This window comes from Herpailurus yagouaroundi, unplaced genomic scaffold (genome assembly GCF_014898765.1).
Source record: "Herpailurus yagouaroundi ecotype Mexico unplaced genomic scaffold, PumYag 194, whole genome shotgun sequence".
In the NCBI taxonomy this organism is placed as follows: Eukaryota; Metazoa; Chordata; class Mammalia; order Carnivora; family Felidae; genus Herpailurus; species Herpailurus yagouaroundi.
Window position 1 is genome coordinate 2,408,832 of NW_024412425.1, and position 20,051 is coordinate 2,428,882.

At 38.7% G+C, this 20,051-nt stretch overlaps 2 protein-coding genes across 7 annotated transcripts in view; one reads left to right on the forward strand and one right to left on the reverse strand.

The window, feature by feature from the left end:
• Positions 1 to 20,051, forward strand: part of ZNF383 (zinc finger protein 383) — a 101,127-nt gene that overhangs the window by 14,193 nt on the left and 66,883 nt on the right. For 3 of the 6 annotated variants that reach the window (XM_040445686.1, XM_040445689.1, XM_040445690.1), the window contains 3 exons: positions 80 to 140; positions 2,709 to 3,053; positions 8,284 to 10,128. In XM_040445686.1, the coding sequence (XP_040301620.1) occupies positions 3,017 to 3,053; positions 8,284 to 9,479 (1,233 nt within the window). In that variant the 5' untranslated portion in view covers positions 80 to 140; positions 2,709 to 3,016 and the 3' untranslated portion in view covers positions 9,480 to 10,128. Of the gene's footprint in view, positions 1 to 79; positions 141 to 2,523; positions 2,651 to 2,708; positions 3,054 to 8,283 lie in introns of those variants that run through there. The other 3 variants (XM_040445684.1, XM_040445685.1, XM_040445691.1) reach the window with 2 other exon arrangements.
• On the reverse strand, positions 16,075 to 16,512 carry LOC121011381 (60S ribosomal protein L35a-like). Its single transcript, XM_040445784.1, has one exon. The coding sequence runs from the start codon at positions 16,453 to 16,455 to the stop codon at positions 16,120 to 16,122; it is 336 nt and encodes a 111-aa protein (XP_040301718.1). The 5' UTR covers positions 16,456 to 16,512; the 3' UTR covers positions 16,075 to 16,119.

Genomic DNA, 20,051 nt, shown 5'->3' on the forward strand with positions numbered 1-20,051 from the left:
AAGCTGGAAAGCCAGTGTGATTTCTACAGCATTCTTTGCTTCCTCAGCTCTGCTTTCTCAAAACACTATCCTTTCTCAGGAAAACAGCCCCAAGGAGAACTGATCCTCTCCTGCAATACTGAAAGAAAGCCATGGCCCAGGTAAGTTGATGCTTTTTCTTTCCTGACATTTAGTTTCAAAAAAAAAAAAAAAAAAAAATGTTTTAATGGTCATGTATTTGTTTTCCTACTCCTGACATTTCTAGCTATCAGGTTTGCCCTGCAGGATCCTTGGTCCCCTTTTCTCCTCAGTCTAACAGATAATCCTTTACCATTCTTTTTTTTTTTTTTTAATAATGTTTTTAACATTTATTTATTTTTTGAGAGACAAACAGAGACAGCATGTAAGTAGGGGAGGGCAGAGAGAGAGGGAGACAGAATCTGAAGCAGGCTTCAGGCTCTGAACTGTCAGCACAGAGAATGATGCAGGGCTCAAACCCACAAACCATGAGATCATGACCTAGGCTGAAGTCGGACGCTTAACCAACTGAGCCACCCAGGTGTCCCAGTCCTTTACTATTATTTTTTTAAAATTTTTTAAAATGTTTATTTTTGAGAGAGAGAGAGACAGAGTGTGAACAAGGGAGGAGCAGAGAGAGAGGGAGACACAGAATCTGAAGCAGGCTCCAGGCTCTGAGCTGTCAGCACAGAGCCCAACACGTGGCTCCAACTCAAAAACCGCGAGATCATGACCCCAGTCAAAGTCAGATGCTTAACCGACTGAGCCACTCAGGTGCCCCACCAATCCTTTACCATTCTTAAGTGCCCCCTATTTTTAATTTTTTGAGGAACTTCCATACTGTTTTCCACAGTGACTACACCAGTTTGCATTCCTACCAACAGTGCAAGAGAGTTCCTTGTTCTCCATATCCTTGTCAACACTTGTGATTTTTTTGTTTTTGATTATAGCCATTCTGACAGGTGTGGGGAGGTGATATCTTATTGTAGTATTGATTTGCATTTCCTTGATGATGAGTGATGTTGAGCATCTTTTCAATGTGTCTGTTGGTCATTTGTATGTCATCTTTGGAGAAATGTCTGTTCATATCTTCTGCCCACTTTTTAACTGGATTATTTGTTTTTTGGGGTATTGAGTCAGAGCAGTTCTTTATATATTTTGGATACTAACCCTTTATCGGATATGTCATTTGCAAATATCTTTTCCCATTACATAGGTTGCCTTTTAGTTTTGCTGATTGTTTCCTTTGCCGTGCAGAAGATTTTTATCTTGATAAGGTCCCAATAGTTCATTTTTGCTTTTGTTTCCCTTGCCTCGGGAGACATATCTAAAAAGATGTTGCTTCAGCTGATGTTAGAGAATTACTACTGTATTTTTTTCTAGGAATTTTATGGTTTCAGATCTCACATTTAAGTCTTTAATCCATTTTGAGTTTATTTTTGTGCATGGTGTAAGAAAGTGATCCAGTTTCATTCTTTTGCATGTTGCTGTCCAATTTTCCCAGCACCATTTGTTGAAGAGACTGTCTTTTTCCCATTGGATATTCTTGCCTCCTTTGTCATATATTAATTGACTATACAATTATTGGTTTCTTTCTTGGCTTTCTGTTCTGTTCCATTAATCTATGTGTCTATTTTTGTGCCAGTACTATACTGTTTTGATTACTACAGCTCTGCAATATAACTTGAAGTCTGGAATTGTGATACCTGCATTTTTTTCCTTTTCAAGATTGTTTTGGCTAGCTATGCAGGGTCTTTGGTGGTTCCATACACATTTTAGGAGTGTTCTAGTTCTGTGAAAAATGCTGTTGGTATTTTGATAGGGTTTGCATTAAATCTGTAGATTGCTTTGGATATTATAGACATTTTAACAATATTTGTTCTTCCAGCCCATGAGCATGGAATGTCTTTTCCATTTGTTTTTGTTTTCTTCGATTTCTTTCATTAGTGTTTTATAGTTTTAGAGTATGGGTCTTTCACCTCTTATTCCTAGATTTTTTTTTTTTAAAGATTGTGTTTTTTTTTTTTTAATTTTTTTTTTCAACCTTTATTTATTTTTGGGACAGAGAGAGACAGAGCATGAATGGGGGAGGGGCAGAGAGAGGGAGACACAGAATCGGAAACAGGCTCCAGGCTCCCAGCCATCAGCCCAGAGCCTGACGCGGGGCTCGAACTCACGGACCGTGAGATCGTGACCTGGCTGAAGTCGGACGCTTAACCGACTGCGCCACCCAGGCGCCCCAAAGATTGTGTTTTTTTTAAGTAATCTCTACACCCAATGTGGAGCTCAAACTTACAACCCCGACATCAAGAGTCCCATGCTCTACTGACTGAGCCAGCCGGGCACCCCCAAATATTTTATTATAAAATAAACTGATTACTCTTGCATCTATTTTTAAGATCCTAAAAGATAATGATTGAGTGATACCAATGTAATTGCTCATTTTCTTTACCCCACAATACAAATGCAGTAGCCTCTGAATTGTCTCCCTTATTACACAAGTAATACATATGTTTATTGTTTCAGGGCTCAGTGGTGTTCAGTGATGTGTCTGTAGACTTCTCGCAGGAGGAGTGGGAGTGCCTGGACTCTGGTCAGAGGGACTTGTACAGAGATGTGATGTTGGAGAACTATAGCAATCTGCTGTCAATGGGTAAGGGCTCCTATACCAGTAATTTAGAGTTCTCCTCTGGAATGTTTCTTTTCCACAGTGAATTTCCCAGCTGCTTTTCAAGTTACCAGCTGAATTTCTGCTCCCTATCCCAAAAAAAATGGTTTGAGCTGCAATGAAAAGGAAGAGTTGGAAGTGGGCAACTGCAATGACTGTGGCTGAAGCGTCATCCTTTCTCTGGCTGTTCCTGTAGTGGCATCTCTTCTTTGGTCATCAAGGGACTGGATCTGATTTCTGGATCTGGTTTACCCACCGCATAACCATGTTCCATATCTTTTCTTGTGAGCAGGATTTTACATTCCTAAGCCTCAAGTCATCTCCTTATTGGAACAAGGGAAAGAGCCCTGGATGGTTGGCAGAGAGCTGACAAAAGGCCTATGTTCAGGTGAGTGAGAAATGATTGGGCGGGAGCAAGGCACTACAGCTGATCCGTAAAGGAATAGCACCTTTGGGTGTTATCTAGACTTGTGGGGAAAAAGTAAGTCCTTTTAGCATGAGTTTACAAATGACCTGTTTCATTCCTTCTCTCACTTACTACTCTTTCTACTACTTTTTGCCGACACCCCTCGTAACTTCGGGTAGAAGGTGCCCTTTACTTCCCCTCCAGTAAAACTCTTACCTGTATTTTAGAATCAGTTTCTTGCTAGCTTTTCTTCCTCTTGGACTCCTCTAAATGTTTTCTGTTACCACCCCCCCAAAAAACATGTGTGTGTATGTGCACTGCCCCTCCTCCAAGTACTCGTCTTCATTAACATTACTTGTTAGTGACTTGTTTTGTCAGTTTGTTGTGCGTTTTTCCTTTACCCAATGTTTTTCATTTATTAATTTGTGCAAGGGAGTCTGCCAGGTGCTGCAGTTTGCTAATCATGTATGTTACTAAGAAGTGGAGTCAAAAAAGTAGGGCTAAAATATATCCATAAAAAATCAGAATATCCATAAAAAAGTAGAATCTAGTAAAGAGAATCAGGAAGCTTAGCAGAAAGTCAGGGGCTAAATATGCAGAAGTAGAAAACCCATACTGAGGGGCACCTGCGTGGCTCAGTCGGTTAAGCATCCAACTTCAGCTCAGGTCATGATCTCATGGTTGGTGGGTTCGAGCCCCACGTCAGGCTCTGTGCTGACAGCTTGGAGCCTGCAGCTTGCTTCAGATTCTATGTCTCCCTCTATATCTATCCCTCCCCAACTCCTGTTCTCTCTCTCTCAAAAATAAATAAACATTAGAAAAAATTAAAGAAAAAAAAAGAAAATCTATACTGAAATAGTAGTTGAGAGTCTCGTATGTGATTGTAGTCACCATCTATGATGGACAGTGTTGGGAAAAACAGGTCTGTGCCTATAACGGAAAGGGAGAGGTGGCAGAGGAAGAGAGATTTAGGATAAAGTGTTACCTTATCTTAAAGGCTCCAGGAGAGCATTACTGTCTAGTAAGCATTGGTCCTTGTGCTGGGATTACAGCACTGAACAAAAAATTCAGAGTTTTGCTCTTCTGAAGCCTATGTCCTATAAGGTGAGAGAGAAAAAAATAGATATATTCATAATGTCAGATGGTGGTAAGTGATATGAAGGGAGGGTAGAGAAGGCCTCTTTGATGAGGTAATATTTTAACCAGGGCCTGAAGAAAGTGAGGGAACAAGTAGTGTAAATATCTGGTAGAAGAGATTTAGGCAGAAGGAAAAGGAAGAACAAAGTCCCTGGGAGCTTTTTTGGCTCCTCCCGTTATGGTTGGAGCAGAATAAATAAGCAAAGAGGGACTTGTGTGAAAGGAGATCAGCAAAGTAGCAGGATGTACATGTGTTTGTGTTTGTGTATTAGGTGCAGGTGGGAAGTAGGTATACCTGCAGATGACTTGGGGTGTGGTGGGCCTTGGTACGGGCTTTGAATTCTATTCTGAATGAGATGATTTGAGCAGAGGAGTGACATCATGTTTTTAAAGGATCACTCTAACTCAGAGGTTGCTGATTTTGGATTCTTTTGGATAAAATTTAGGGAGTCCATGAACCTGGATGAAAAGAAAAAATGCATCTTTATATTTAGTATCCTCTAATTGAAATTTAGCATATCTTCCTATTATGGTGTATGAAACAAACCATAGCAGTATTAGGAGTCCCTATGATTTTGACATGAATGGAAATCACAGATATTTTCATATCATTTTACTGTTGTGGGTTTTTAAAAAATGTTTTTATTTATTTTTGAGACAGAGATAAAGCACAAGCTGGGGAGGGGCAGAGAGAGAGGGAGACAGGAACCAAAGTATGCTCTGCACTGACAGCAGAGAGTCTGATGCAGGGCTTGAACCCATGAGCTGTGAGATCATGACCTGAGCTGAAGTCGGACACTTAGCTGACTAAGCCACCCAGGCGGCCCTGATTTTACTGTTAATGTAGACATAGTGAAAAATCATTTGTGCTCATCAATATTTCAGAATTACTGTAGTACTAGGCTCAGTGCTAGGTCTTACTATTTAAGATATAAAGAAAACTCCAGGCAGAGGGAAGAACCCCTGTGTGGCCCTGCTAAGAGGGGAAAGCTTGGTGTGTTTGAAGAACTGAAAGAAAGCCAGTGTTACTGGGCCCATGAGCAAGCGAGAGAGGAGTGTGAGTCAAGACTGGAGATCATTGGGGCGCCTGGGTGGCGCAGTCGGTTAAGCGTCCGACTTCAGCCAGGTCACGATCTCACGGTCCGTGAGTTCGAGCCCCGCGTCAGGCTCTGGGCTGATGGCTCGGAGCCTGGAGCCTGTTTCCGATTCTGTGTCTCCCTCTCTCTCTGCCCCTCCCCCGTTCATGCTCTGTCTCTCTCTGTCCCAAAATTAAATAAAAAAACGTTGAAAAAAAATTTTTTTTAAAAAGACTGGAGATCATTTAGCCTTTGCCAGTGAGTATGGGGAATTTGGTTTTGAGCAGTGGAAGGCCAGGCCACATTAATTTTGGTTGCTGAATAGATTAAAGAGTCTGAGAACTTGGTGAGGTGATGGGCTGGGAGGCTATTGCAGTGGTCTAAGTAGGAGGTGATTCTGGTTTGGAAGAGGCCATTCATTGGCAGTGGACATAGAAGAGGACAGTTTTAAAAATTACTTAGGAGTTTAACTAGATGAAAGTTGCTGAAAGATCATATGGGGATAGAAGAAAAAGATTATGCTGGAATGGATTCCTTGTTTCTGGCTTGAGATGGTCCGTTAGGTTCCATTTTATTTGCCTAAAATCCCCATTTTGGGTAAAAAATTCTTTCATAATAATAGCTATCAAATACTGAGCACTTTACTCAAAGACATTTACATGCATTATTCCTTACCCTCCCAGTAATCATTAGGTAAGGATTATCTCCCATTTGTAGAAGAGGAGATGGGGACTTAGAAAGATGAAATAATTGCCCAGGAACATACAGTGAGTGGCTGTCAGAGTTGGAATTCCACTCCAGTCAGTTTGCTTCTGGTTCCTGTCATCTTTCCATGACAGTATTTTTTTTTTTTAATTTTTAACCTTTATTTATTGTTGAGAAAGAGAGAGAGACAGAGTGTGAGTGGGGGAGGAACAGAGAGAGGGAGACACAGAATCCGAAGTAGGCTTTAGGCTCCAGGCTGTCAGCACAGAGCCCGATGCAGGGCTCAAACCCACGAACCGTGAGATCATGACCTGAGCTAAAGTCGGACGCTTAACCTACTGAGCCACCCAGGTGCCCCACCATGACAGTATTTTGCACTGTCTTCTTTTCTTTCTGTCTGCCTCAAACTTTAGCTGCCTCCTCTGTCAGTCACTGCAGTGGTACATGAGCAAGTCTCTCTCTTCTCACGAGATCAGCACCACAAAACTCCAAGGCAAGCAGTATTTTTACTGAATCACTAGAACATAACATATTCTGAGTCTTCCCTATAGGCTACTCACATCAGTTTAGTTCCAAACCTTAGACTTACTTTAGGTTCTTCTCCCTTGTGGCTAGCCCTCTCTCTTTCAAATTGCGGCCAATATATCCTTACTTTGGAACCTATTCTGTTTCCACCCCAACTGGGAGTGCTGCAGTTCTGATACTAAGTACCCAGAGTTAGCACAGACCCCACAACACAGTAGGGTTGTACTCAAGACTGCCCTCCCTCCCTTTCTTTTTTTTAAGTTTTTTAAAAAATGTTTATTTATTTATCTTAGAGAGAGAAAGAGCTAGAGCAGGGGAGGGACAGAGAAAGAAAGGGAGAGAGAAAGAATCCCAAGTAGGCTCCATGCTGTCAGTGCAGAGTGTGATGCAGGGCTTGAACTCATTCACTGTGAGATCATGACCTGAGCCAAAACCAAGAGTTGGACGCTTAACCAGCTGAGTCACCCAGGTGCCCCATATCTTTGTTAATTTATTAAAAAAAATTTTTTTATTATAGAGGGAGAGTGAAAGTATGAGCAGGGGAGGGAGAGAGAGAAAGAATCCCAAGCAGACTTCATGCTGAGAGTGGAGCCTGACACAGGGTTTGATCCCATGACCCTGGAATCATGACCTGAGCTGAAGTCAAGAGTTGGATGCTCAACCGGCTGAGCCACCCAGGCACCCAAAGACTGCCCTCACTTTAGATGCCAGCTGCAAGTCTTGGGGTTCTTAGAGGCCTACACTTGTGAGCAACTGGCTATTTTTGGGGATTTCCACGAGTATAATAATTTCCTGCAAGTATAATAATTTGCTATAATGATTCACAGAACTCAGGAAAGCTCTATACTTATAACTGCAGTTTTACTCTGAAGGATACATATTAGGGCAAGGTCTAGTGGGCTTCCAGATGCAGAGGTTCTATGCCCTCTCCCCGTGCAATCAAAGTGTGTCACCTTCCCAGCACATCGAGTGTGTTCACCAACCAGAAAACTCCACTGAGCTTTGGTGTCCAGAGTGTTTTTTAGAGTTTAATTACTTCGGCATGATCGATTGAGTCACTGGCCACTCAGTCTCTGGCTCCTCTCTTATCCCCAGAGGTCAAGTAGCTGAAAGTCCCTACCCTCTAACAACATGCTCGATCCTTCTGGTGACCAGTCCCCATTCTGTAGCTATCTAGGGATCTGCCATGAATCACTTCATTAGCATAGCAAAAAAACCACTCCTATCACTCAGGAAATTCCAAGGGCTTTTTAAGTTCTGGGACAAAGACCAAATTTATTCTTTATGATACCACAGAGCCCAAGAATCTTCCCCTATACGTATTTATTCCTCTTAGGAAATCTTTAACGGAGGTTAGAAAATTATTCACTTTTTGTAATACAGATAGTATGATGGTACACTGTGGTTTCTTATACACACATACATCCATGCTTATATAGAGGTATATATAATTTGTAATCTCTTAATATTCCCAAGTATTGTATATTTATCATCCTTTCCTTATGATTCTGATCCATATCACTATTTGAGAATCATTGTGGTTTCCTGTTTCTGTAGTCTCTTCCCTCCACATTCTGCATTATATCTCATTAATTTCAATGCATTCTTTTGGTCCATTTTCAGATTAAACAGATATATTTGATAACTGTATGTCATTCACTACCAGATCTTATTTTCACTTTAACTTTTCCATTTCTATTATAAAAGTTTAACTTTTCACAAATGGGGGGCAGGGGGAGGAGAATATTTATCATTTCATTTTCTTTCAGATCTGGAATCAATGTGTGAAAACAAGTTATTATCTCTGAAGAAGGAAGTTTATGAAATAGAATCATGCCAGAGGGAGATAATGGGACTTACAAAGCATGGCCTTGAGTACTCCAGTTTTAGAGACATTTTGGAATATAGAAGCCACTTTGAAAAACAACTGGGATATCAAAGTGGGCATTTAAGCCAAGAAATATTCACTCATGAATACATGCCCACATTTATTCAACAGACATTCTTTACTCTACATCAAATAATTAATAATGAAGAAAAGCCCTATGAATGTAAAAAATGTGGAAAGGTTTTTAGTCAGAATTCACAATTTATTCAACATCAGAGAATTCATATTGGTGAAAAATCTTATGAATGTAAGGAGTGTGGGAAATTCTTTAGTTGTGGCTCACATGTTACTCGACACCTGAAAATTCATACTGGTGAAAAACCCTTTGAATGTAAGGAATGTGGAAAGGCCTTCAGTTGTAGCTCATACCTCTCTCAACATCAGAGAATTCATACTGGTAAGAAACCCTATGAGTGCAAGGAATGTGGGAAGGCCTTTAGCTATTGCTCAAATCTTATTGACCATCAGAGAATTCACACTGGTGAAAAACCCTATGAATGTAAAGTATGTGGGAAGGCCTTTACTAAGAGCTCACAACTTTTCCAACATGTGAGAATTCATACGGGTGAGAAACCCTATGAATGTAAGGAGTGTGGCAAAGCTTTTACGCAGAGCTCAAAGCTTGTTCAGCATCAGAGAATTCACACTGGTGAAAAACCCTATGAATGCAAGGAGTGTGGCAAAGCCTTCAGTAGTGGCTCAGCACTTACTAATCATCAGAGAATTCACACTGGGGAGAAACCCTATGATTGTAAGGAATGTGGGAAAGCTTTTACTCAGAGCTCACAACTTCGTCAACATCAGAGAATCCATGCTGGTGAGAAACCCTTTGAATGTCTTGAATGTGGGAAGGCCTTTACTCAGAACTCACAACTTTTTCAACATCAGAGAATTCATACAGATGAAAAACCGTATGAATGTAATGAATGTGGAAAGGCCTTTAATAAATGCTCAAACCTTACACGACATCTGAGAATTCATAGTGGTGAAAAGCCCTATAACTGTAAGGAATGTGGGAAGGCATTTAGTAGTGGCTCAGATCTCATTCGTCATCAAGGAATTCACACTGATGAATAATAAAAGTTAAAGCTCTTGTCACTTTCCTCATATTTTAAACGAAAAGAAATTCATATTTGATAGTTACCCTTTCACTATTTTTTATTTTAAAATTTTATTTTATATTTCTTTTTAATCCAGATATATTTCACTCTAAATTATGAATTAAGATTCTAAATTGACATTTGCATATTCTCTGTCCCCCAATCTGTACTAAGGGCAGTTTTTCAATAATTCTTTCCTTCCCCATTATTTTGTTCTGCCTTCTTGGTGACACATTATATTCTTGTTTATGTTTGCTTGTAGTTTTTCTTCTCCGATCTATATATTTGTGCTTATACCAATATCACAGTGTTTAAAATTGTGTGACCTTGTTATTTTTTAATTGTGGAATTATATCCTTGGTTTTGAAGTCAGTATTAATCATTTGTTCATGTTACAAATTTATACTTTCTTACATAAAACAGAAAGACAGAAAAACAGAAACTAAAAAGCCAAGATTAATTGTAATCATACCAGCTATAGATGACTACTCTTAAGTTGGTAGAGCAAATCCTACCAGATTTTATTTTTAAAGAAGTCATGGTATACATGTTATCCCTTCACCTGTTTTGATCATGCCAAAAAAATATGGTTGCCATTTCAGTAAATATAGGTTTTTAAAATGATATATATATATACTTTATGACTTTTTAAAATGACTTTATTACTCATGTTTTGTTTGCATCTGAACATTTGCAGTTATGAAATCTGCCCTGATTCGTATGGCCAAAAATTTAACTTTGGATATTTCTTTCTTTTAAAATATGTTTTATTTTTATTTTTTTAAATGTTTATTTATTTTTGAGAAAGAGAGAGTTGGGGAGGGACAGAGAGAGGAGACACAGGATCTGAAGCAGTCTCCAGGCTCTGAGCTGTCAGCATAGAGCCTGATGTGGGGCTCAAACTCACGAACTGTGAGATTATCAACTGGGCTGAAGTTGGCCGTTTAACTGACTGAGCCACCCAGGTGCCCCAAAACATCTGTTTTAATTGTTGAAATTATCCACATTTTCTCTCCATAAACTGTTTTGCTCCTTTTCATCAACTCTAATCCCAATCTCATACTAGAAAGGTAATTAAACCACTGTTATCAAAGTGTTTATCCTTCTAGTTTTGTTTTGTTTTGGTTTTACTTTTTACTTATATATGTTAGTGACTTTTTTTTTCTCATGTATTAGTAAAAATAATCATGCTATATGTATTGGTTTGTTGTGAAGATTCAATGAATTAATAAATGTAAAGTGCTTAGAACTATTCCTATCACATAGTAAATGTTTAGTGAAAGTCCACTATCATCAATGATACACTCATTTTCATAGTTTTCTTCATTATTATTTGTGGAAAGGATTTTAACCATGTTCTTTACCTTTGTCTAAATCAAAGAATTCATAATGAAAAAAGAGAAATGAATGAAATAAGTATTGGAAAGCTTTTCTCATCACTCATTATCCCACATGGAAATTTAAAAGGAAAAGAAAAAGAATGTATGAATAGTCTTCCTTCAGACTTCATCTCCTATGCTGCACAAAAATTAATGTCAGTCTGAAACCCTGTGGATATAATGATGAGTAGTTAAAAAGACAGCTGTCAAAAAACAAGAAGAGATAAGTATATTTTTCCTAGTAATTAGTTACCCCCAAAGCAGAAAACATACAAGCCACATTTTTTTTTTTTTTACCAGAATCAGGGGAAGAAACAGTAACAATAGGATACCGATCAAATATCTGAATTTTAACTTAGTGCCCCCTATTGATTAACATGGGTTAAGGAACTAAGTCCTTAATATATGTATTATTTAAATGTGAATGAAAATGAGAACATGAATGAAAAACCTGTGAATGGCAGGTTGTATTGGAAGCTTTATAAACCAATATGCATGTATATCTCTTATAGAGACATCATTAATAAATTCAATATAGAACCCAAGGAGCTTAAACAAGCAAAAATAAGTCTAAAACGTGGGTAGAGAAAGGCATTGTTAGTTATGCAAAAATAAATGGAAGAAAGAAGTAAAAGATCTGAAACCAAAGCTCTGATTATTTGACAGAAAAAAGGTAGACATACTTTAGTCGTTTGTGTGGGGAAGTAAGGATGATAAATGAACAGCAGTGTGAATTAGAGACTGAAATGACTACATATTTAATTTTGAAAGGACTATATATTTTCGGATAATGACAACGTTCTGAGATTACAGTGGGTTGCACAGCTTTGTGTATACACTAAAACCACTGAACAATATACTTTAAAAGGGTGAATATAATAGCATATGAGTTTTAATATCAATTAAAAAACTTAAAAGTACTATAGATATTTTTATACCATATCTGAAAACCTAGATGAAGTATGTGACTTTTATAAAGAAATTGAATTGACATCAGAATTGACTACAGAAAACATATAAAATCTTAATAGATTCTCCTCCAAAAGGAACTTTAAAAAAATTTTTTTTAACGTTTATTTATTTTTGAGCGACAGAGACAGACCATGAGCAGGGGAGGGGCAGAGAGAGAGGGAGACACAGAATCCCAAGCAGGTTCCAGGTGCCGAGCCGTCAGTACAGAGCCTGATGTGGGGCTCGAACCCATGAACCGCGAGATCATGACCTGAACTGAAGTCTGATGCTTAACCAACTGAGCCACCCAGGCAGCCCAAAAGGAACATTTTAAAATTAGACCAAAATTAAATGTCACATAGCTATTACTAAGGAAGACACCAAATTAGATGTATTTAATAGAAGAAATCTATGAAATGTTTTAGGAACTCTTTTAGGACACAGACTGAGATAGCAAGTTATCTGTTTTTCTGAATTTATAATCCTAGTGTTAAAACTTGCCACAAGAACATAAATAGACAATATGCCCAGAATTGGTAATTAAAATGTGCAGTGTTATAAATTAGTAAATAAAATCTAGTAATCTATTGAAAGAAAACAAGTATCTGTCATAATCTGGATTTAGGAACAAAATGTCTCTGATAAACCATTATCCAAACTTCCTACTTGCTTTCTGAAACTTGAAAATCAAATTGATTTAGATAACATGGTATCCCTTAGTATCAGAAATTCAGGAACCAAATGGATTGGGAGAGCAAGGAATTCTTGGAATGCAATACAAGATAACTGACATGGAATTTCTAGAGTTCAAATAACTAAAGCACTTCAAGTGAAGATGCACTATCAAGCCCCAATGCCTTCTAGATGCACTCTTCTTGTTTTTTCTTAGCAGTATTTGACAGAATGGGATTATTTTATAAATAAAGAGTTATCCTACTTGCTGCAAAACCACAGCATTCATCCATTTATACCCTGTCTACTTCTCACTTGAAGTCTTTAAAACAGCCAATGAATGCAATCATTGCCATGTATGTTAGTACGAGGGTGAAGTGGGAGGTGGGAAAGAGATTATTAAACACAGAATTTCAACTTTCATTGCAATTAGAATGTAGAGGGGTACGAAAGGCCTTTACTTCCGCAACAGCAAGAAAAACCTTGACAAGATAAAAGTAATAGTTTCCTATGGGACTAAGAGTGGCGGAGGCAAGGAAGTACTGAACTGAATTTCTGATAGAATAAGCCCTTTTTAGATGACCAGATTGCTATATGACTTTCCATACCTGGGTGTGGTGCATGGGATGGGGATGGGAATGGATATGGGTGGATGAAGGGAGTACAGATAGAGACTGCAGAGATAAAGAGAAATTAGAGCCTACAATGATACTGAGGACTTTCTGGATGGATTGAAATCCAGATTAAACAACACTATTAACCAACTTTCCCTAACTGATTTAATGATACTCTGTACTCTGTACCACAGAATATACTTGCTTTTCAATTGTACAGGAAACACTCAGACCACATGTTGGGCCATAAAACATTCAGTAACTGTCAACAGACTAACATCATACAGATTATGTTCTTTAGTGCAGAACTAAACAGAGCTCAGTGATTAAAGATTATATAGAAAATCCTGTTTTCTTCCAGATGCTTGATAGTCTTAACTTTTAACTTTAGGTATGTGATTCATTTAGAATTGATATTTGTGTGTGGGATAAAGTACAGGTTGAGGTTCATTTTCCCCCCTCACATAGATACTCAGTTCCAGTACTTTTCGTCAAAAGACTTTCATCTCCACTGAGGTGGTTTGGCACTGTTATCAAAAATCAATTGACCATAAATGTATACCTTTACATGAGCAATATACAAGTGTAAATGAAACAAAAAGCAAAATATAGTTTATTGAAGAACATAAGATACTTAGTTGAATAAGTGTAATAAAAGATATGAGAGACCTTTATGTAGAAAAGTACAAAACATTGCTGAAAGAAGTAAGACAAGATCTAAATAAATGGAGATGCTATGGCTATGGCCGGAAAACTCAACATCTTTCATCAAACTTCCCCAAATGTATCTGTAGATGTGATGCCATTCCAGTCAAAATACCAGCATGCTTTTTAAATTTTCATTGGTAAATCTATTCTAAGATGTGTACATTAGTTCCCCTTCCCTTATCTGTAAGGGATATGTTCCAAGACCCACAGTGAATGCCTGAAGCTGCAGCTGGTGCAGAATCTGATTTTTTTTCTTTCCTTATGAAGTCAGTAACTTGCACCTTTTCCCTTAAAGGAAGTAGTTTACAGCTTCTCTCTGACATTGTCAACTTGCCAGCATCACTACTCTTGTGCTTTGGGGCCATTAATTCAAATAAGGGTTACTTGAGTACAAGCACTGTGATACCACAAAAATTGATCTGATAACCTAGACAGCTAAGTGACTAACAGGCAGGTAGTATAGAAAGTGTGGATACACTGGACAAAGGGACACATCCTGGGTGGGGCGGAATAACAGGAGATTTCATCACACGACCCAGAATGGTGCACAAATTAAAACATGAATTGTTTACTTCTGGAATTTTACATTTAACATTTTTGGACTGTGGTTGACTGTAACAGAGTAACTGAAACCTGGGAAAGGGAAACCGTGGGTAAGTGGGGAGCTACGGTATAGAAACCCAAAGACCTAGAACGGTTAAAAATAAGCATTGAGAAAAAGCAAATTGGATGACTTACGGCATCTGATTTCAAGACTAGCTATAAGACTATAAGGCAAGAAAGACTGTAGTGGCTCTCTAAGGATAGACAAACAGGCCAATGCAGTAGAATAGAGTCCAGAAATAGCAGTAAGCCTCAGAGTTCAACTTGTATATTCCAGCATGTCACAAATTAATATGAAGGGGCGCCTGGGTGGCTCAGTGGGCTAAGTGTCTGACTTTGGCTCAGGTCATGATCTCACGGTTCATGAGTTCAAGCCCTGTGTCGGGCTCTGTGCTGATAGCTCAGAGCCTGGAGCTGCTTCTGATTCTGTGTCTTCCTCTCTCTCTTCCCCTCCCCTGCTCACACACATTCTCTCTCTCTCTCTCTCTCTCTCTCTCTGTCTCAAAAATAAATAAACATTAAAAAAATTAATTTGATGAAGAAAACCATTTTCCTCCTAATGGCCACTAACATTTGTGAGAAATAAACACAACTGGGAAGGATTTACTTGACTAAAATGCATAAATAGGATAAAGTTTAGGAGATTGCTGTAGGTAGCTAGCTAAGTATCTGGCATTAGAGGTTTTTCCAGGGCTCTAATACCAGGCCCTGGTTTGTCCGAGAGACTGGTCCTGCTCTGCAAAAGGAAATGTCCCTCACCAAAGGTGTCATAAGTCTTTCCTTCCTCTATAACTTTCTGTCCAGCCAGATGCTGTGAGAGAGATTTTCTTGAACATGATATTTGGGAATTATGGTAATTTCTACAGGAAAAATGATAATACATTAAATTGCATCGTTACAAATGTTTGAAAAAATCAGCAGTTATATTCTAAGGAAGAAAAACACCTGAAGACTTTAAAAAGACAGAAGTATCTGGAATTTCAGCTCTGGCTTTGTTTCCACTTCTACTTGAAAATTTGAATAGGAGCTATCCAAAATTGAACTTTTCTTTTCCTCGAATGTACATATTTTTAATATGTCTTTTATTATGTTCCTCTACCAAAATTACAGCAGTAATATATTTTCACAACTAGTAAACAACAATGAAAAGACATATAAATAAATATCATGCCCCGCTTCAATTCTTTCAGACCTATCTGTAACTTCAACAAAGCTTATTTATCTTTTCATACCTTTTTCCTTGCTCATATCAACATTACACGTTAGATTTGATTTGTCCTTGTTCAAGTTTTTAAATGGCACCAAGCTAGGGGCACCTGGCTGGCTTAGTCAGTTAGAGCACTGGACTCTTGATCTCGGGGGTCATGAGTTTGAGCCCCACATTGGGTGTAGGGATTACTTAAATAAATAAATGGCACCAAGCTCTGCATTGGTTCTCTAACTTTGTTTGCTCAAGCAATAGCCTATCTTGTACGTCCCTTAGATCAATAGGTATAGTCTTACTCTTTTTGAAATCTGTATTATATTGTGCATTCTACTCCTGCTCTTGGTTATTTGTGCCTTGTCTTTTCCACTTGATTAGTTTTTGCAGTGGTTAACAAACCACTTTCGAAGTCTTTTGAAGGAATGACTTTTTTTTTTTTTACAAGAAAACAAATCTACACCTTTATTTATTTACTTTTCAGTTAGTTTAAATCCTTGAGGGGTACAGCATCACAAGGATTCCAATGCCAATGGCTTTAGCAGGAAGGTTCCTTCGGAATTTGGTGCAAACCATGCCACTGTTTCCTTGAGCACGAGTTACTTTTCCCCGGATTACTCTGGTTTCATTCGGTTTGCCACCAGGAGTCACTGTGTTGTTCTTTGCTTTGTACACATAAGCACATCTCTTGCCTAGAAAGAATTCAGTTTCATCTCGAGCATAATCAACACCTTCAATTTTAAGAAGAGCTGTGTGCTCTCTCTGGTTCCGGAGACCCCGCTTATAGCCAGCAAAAATGGCTTTGGACCACAGCCTTCCAGACATATTTGTCGTTTCAGGAGTCCTGTTCCCAGCAGGCCTCCACAAGTTCCAAGATAGTGGAAAGAGCTTGCTCTCTTGATAGGCTCTATTATGTGACTGTATTCTATTTTATTTAATCATTTCTAATTTTCTTATTCATCTTTGGGTTTAATTTAATGTAATTTAAGGAATTGAGGTGAATTTCATTGATTTTCCCCATTTCTTCTTTTCTAATGTGTTTATTTGTGACTATAAATTTCCTATAAGTTTTACCTCATCTTGTTTCTTATGTTTTATTTTGATTATCATTTAATTCAAATAATTTTATAAGTTCAATGGTAATAATTTTCTTTATAATCGTAGAAGGAGGTCCCATGTACTTGGCACTCAGTTACCCTCAATGGTATATATTTTGCGTAACTATAGTACAATATCAAAAAAAGATTTCACCAGTTTTATATGCAGTTATTTCTGTATGTAACCATTCTATATAGTTTTGTCATGTGTAAGTTTCATGTAGCCACCACCAGAATACACAAAACTGTTTCATCACCACAAGGCTACCTCATGTTACCACTTTATAGCCATGTCACCCCTTCCCACATCCTTAAGCTGTGGCAACTTATATTAATGTTTACCATTTTAATAATTTTTAAAATTTCAAGAATGCTATATAAATGGAGGCAAACATATGTAACCTCTCATGAGTGGCTTTTCCCCCCTTTTTTCTCAGCCTAATTGCCTTGAAATCATCCAAGTTGTTGCATGTACCAGTGGTTTGTTCCTTTTTATTGTTGAGTAGTATTCCATGGTGTGAATGTGCCACAATTTTTTATGTTTTTATTTTAATGTGCTACAACTTTAAAAACTGAAAGGAATCTATTCAAAGCACCCCTCCCCCTTATTGAGGAGGGCACCTTTTGGGATGAGCACTGGGTGTTGTATGGAAACCAATTTGACAATAAATTTCATATATTGAAAACAAACAAACAAACAACAAAGCACCCCTCCCCCTGCAGCCATGCTTATAGGCAAAACTCACAGGTGTCTACACTTGGTCCTAACTCTGTTTTTCTATGTCACAGTCCCCTATACTCTTGGAAAGTAGACCCCAACTACTAAACATATTCTTCTCTAGGGACACCTTGGTGGCTCAGTCAGTTAAGCGTCTGACCTTGGCTCAGGTACGATCTCGCGATTCATGGGTTCAAGCCCCATGTCGAGCTCTGTGCTGACAGCTCGGAGCCTGGAGCCTGCTTCAGATTCTGTGTCTCTCTCTGCCCTTCCCCCGCTCACACTCTGTTTCTCTCTCTCTCTCTCTCTCTCTCTCTCTGAAAAATAAACATTAAAAAAATAATAAACATACTCTTCTCTAGCCTGACCACAACCCACATCCCTGGCAGGCCTCAAACAGAGTCCCTCAAAAACCTGCCACCTTCTGCTCTACCAGTCGACCCACCTGCTCCCCACATCCTTCCATGGGCACAGCTTTAACCCTCTCACATCCTTCAAAACCCCTTCAAAGGCCCAGACTGACAGAAACTCGGGGCTGACATTTCTCTTGATGTCTGACCCCTCTCCTCCCTTGGACAGTGAATAAACTCCGTCCTGCTTTTTGCTCCACTCTTTGTGCAATTCTTTGCCACATGCATCACCAGCCAGCCTAACAAAACTATTCTTCCACTTAAGGATATTTGAATGATTTCCAAGTTGTGGATATAATGAATAAAGCTAATACGAACATTTGTGTGCAGATTTTGTGTGAACACAGTTTTCATTTCTCTGGGATAAATGTACAAGAGTTCCACTGCTGAATCACATGGTAAGTGCATTTTGAGTTTTATAAGAAACTGCCAAACTATTTTCAACAGTGGATGTGCTTGCTGTATTACTATATGTACCACAATATATGGGTGATCCAGTTCTTCACATCCTCACCCCTATTTGCTGTTGTCACAATATTTTAGCCATCCTGGTAGGTGTGTGGCTCTCCCAGAAATGGAATCTTAAACCAGTTATTCAGGAATCGCCTGATCAGCACTAATTAGGTAATCTGCTCGATGGACTCCCGCTATGCCTTAAAGGAAAGTAACTTTGCAATAACTACTTTGATTTTTTTGCCAAGTACAACTTACCTGTTCCTGCTCCCTTCTGCCTATAAAATCTCTTGCTATGTATGGCTCTTTGGAGCCCCTTTTTACCTGCTAGGTTGAATGCTGCCTGATTAATGAATATTGAATAAAGCCAGTAAAGTCTTTTTTTTGTTTTGTTTTGTTTATTTATTTATTTTGAGAGAGAGAGAGAGAGAGAGAGAGAGAGAGAGAGAGAGAGAGAGCATGAGCAGGAGAGGGGCAGAGAGAGGGAGAGAGAATTCCAAGCAGGCTCCATACTGTCATTGGAGATCGTGACATGGGGCTCAAGCTCATGAACCGTGAGATCATGACCTGAGCCGAAACCAAGAGTCAGACACTTAACCGACTAAGCCACCTAGGTGCCCCAAGCCAGTAAGATCTTTAAATTTTACCCAGTTCAATTTTAACACAGCAGTGGTCTTTAGTTGCCTGGTACCTGGTCCTGGGATGATTTAGGTTAGAGGAAATATTGACTTTGTGTAGTTAGATAAGGAGATGGTTGGGGTCTATAGACTCTGGTTTGGTTGGTTTGTATATACAAGACATGCTTCTGACTAAGCCCCTTGCTTTCTCTAAGAATTGGTTAGCCCTAGGAGGGAATCTCTCGCTAGGTCTATAAGGCTCCCAAATGCCAGACCATCAATAATATAGAAAATAAGAAAATATAGTTAATGCAATTAATCCTGTGAAGAATAGATGCCAAATAGACAAACACAGACTCTAAGAAAACACAGATCACATATGTACAATAGAATAATACCCATTAATAAAAAGGAGTTAGCTATGGATATGTGCAACAACTTGGATGGGACTTAAGGACATTACGCTTAATGGAGGAAAAAAAAGCCAATACCAAAAGGTAAATTTTGTGTGCTTCCATTTGTCATCTTCAAAATGACAAAACTCTAGTGACAGAGAACAGATAAGCAGTTCTCAGGGGACAGGAACCTGGATGGGGTTGAATGGGTCTGGCTATTAAGGCGTGGCGGAGGGAGTCCCTTTGTGGCTATGGAACAGTTCTATCTCCTGATTGTGGCGGTAGTTACAGGAATCTGCAAACGCACACATACACACATGAGCAAATGTACAAATTGATGACAATGGGGAGTAGGGTGTGTGGCCTGGTTAACAGAATTGTACAAGATCAATTTCCTAGTTTTGATATCGTACCGCAGTATCACTTCTGGGGAAGTTGGGTGAAAGGTTCAGGACTGAATGTACTATTTTTGCAACTTCCTGTGAGTCTATAATCATTATGAAATAAAAAGCTTAAAAATTATTTAAAAAGTAAAAAAAAAAAAAATTAAAAAAAGAAGAGTCAGTGCCAATCCCAGACCACTCTAAAAGTCTTATTTTTAAATTTTTTGTCCCCATTTATTACACTGATCACAACATGTGGTCATAAACTGCTGGTACCGGAAGCAAGAGTAATGCTGTCCTCAAAAACATACACCCAAGGGGGCCTCTCTCATGCAAACAAAACAAAGA

Bases quoted from the DNA above. Each gene is read 5' to 3' on its own strand.
- LOC121011381 (XM_040445784.1), bottom strand. From the start codon at position 16,455: ATGTCTGGAAGGCTGTGGTCCAAAGCCATTTTTGCTGGCTATAAGCGG.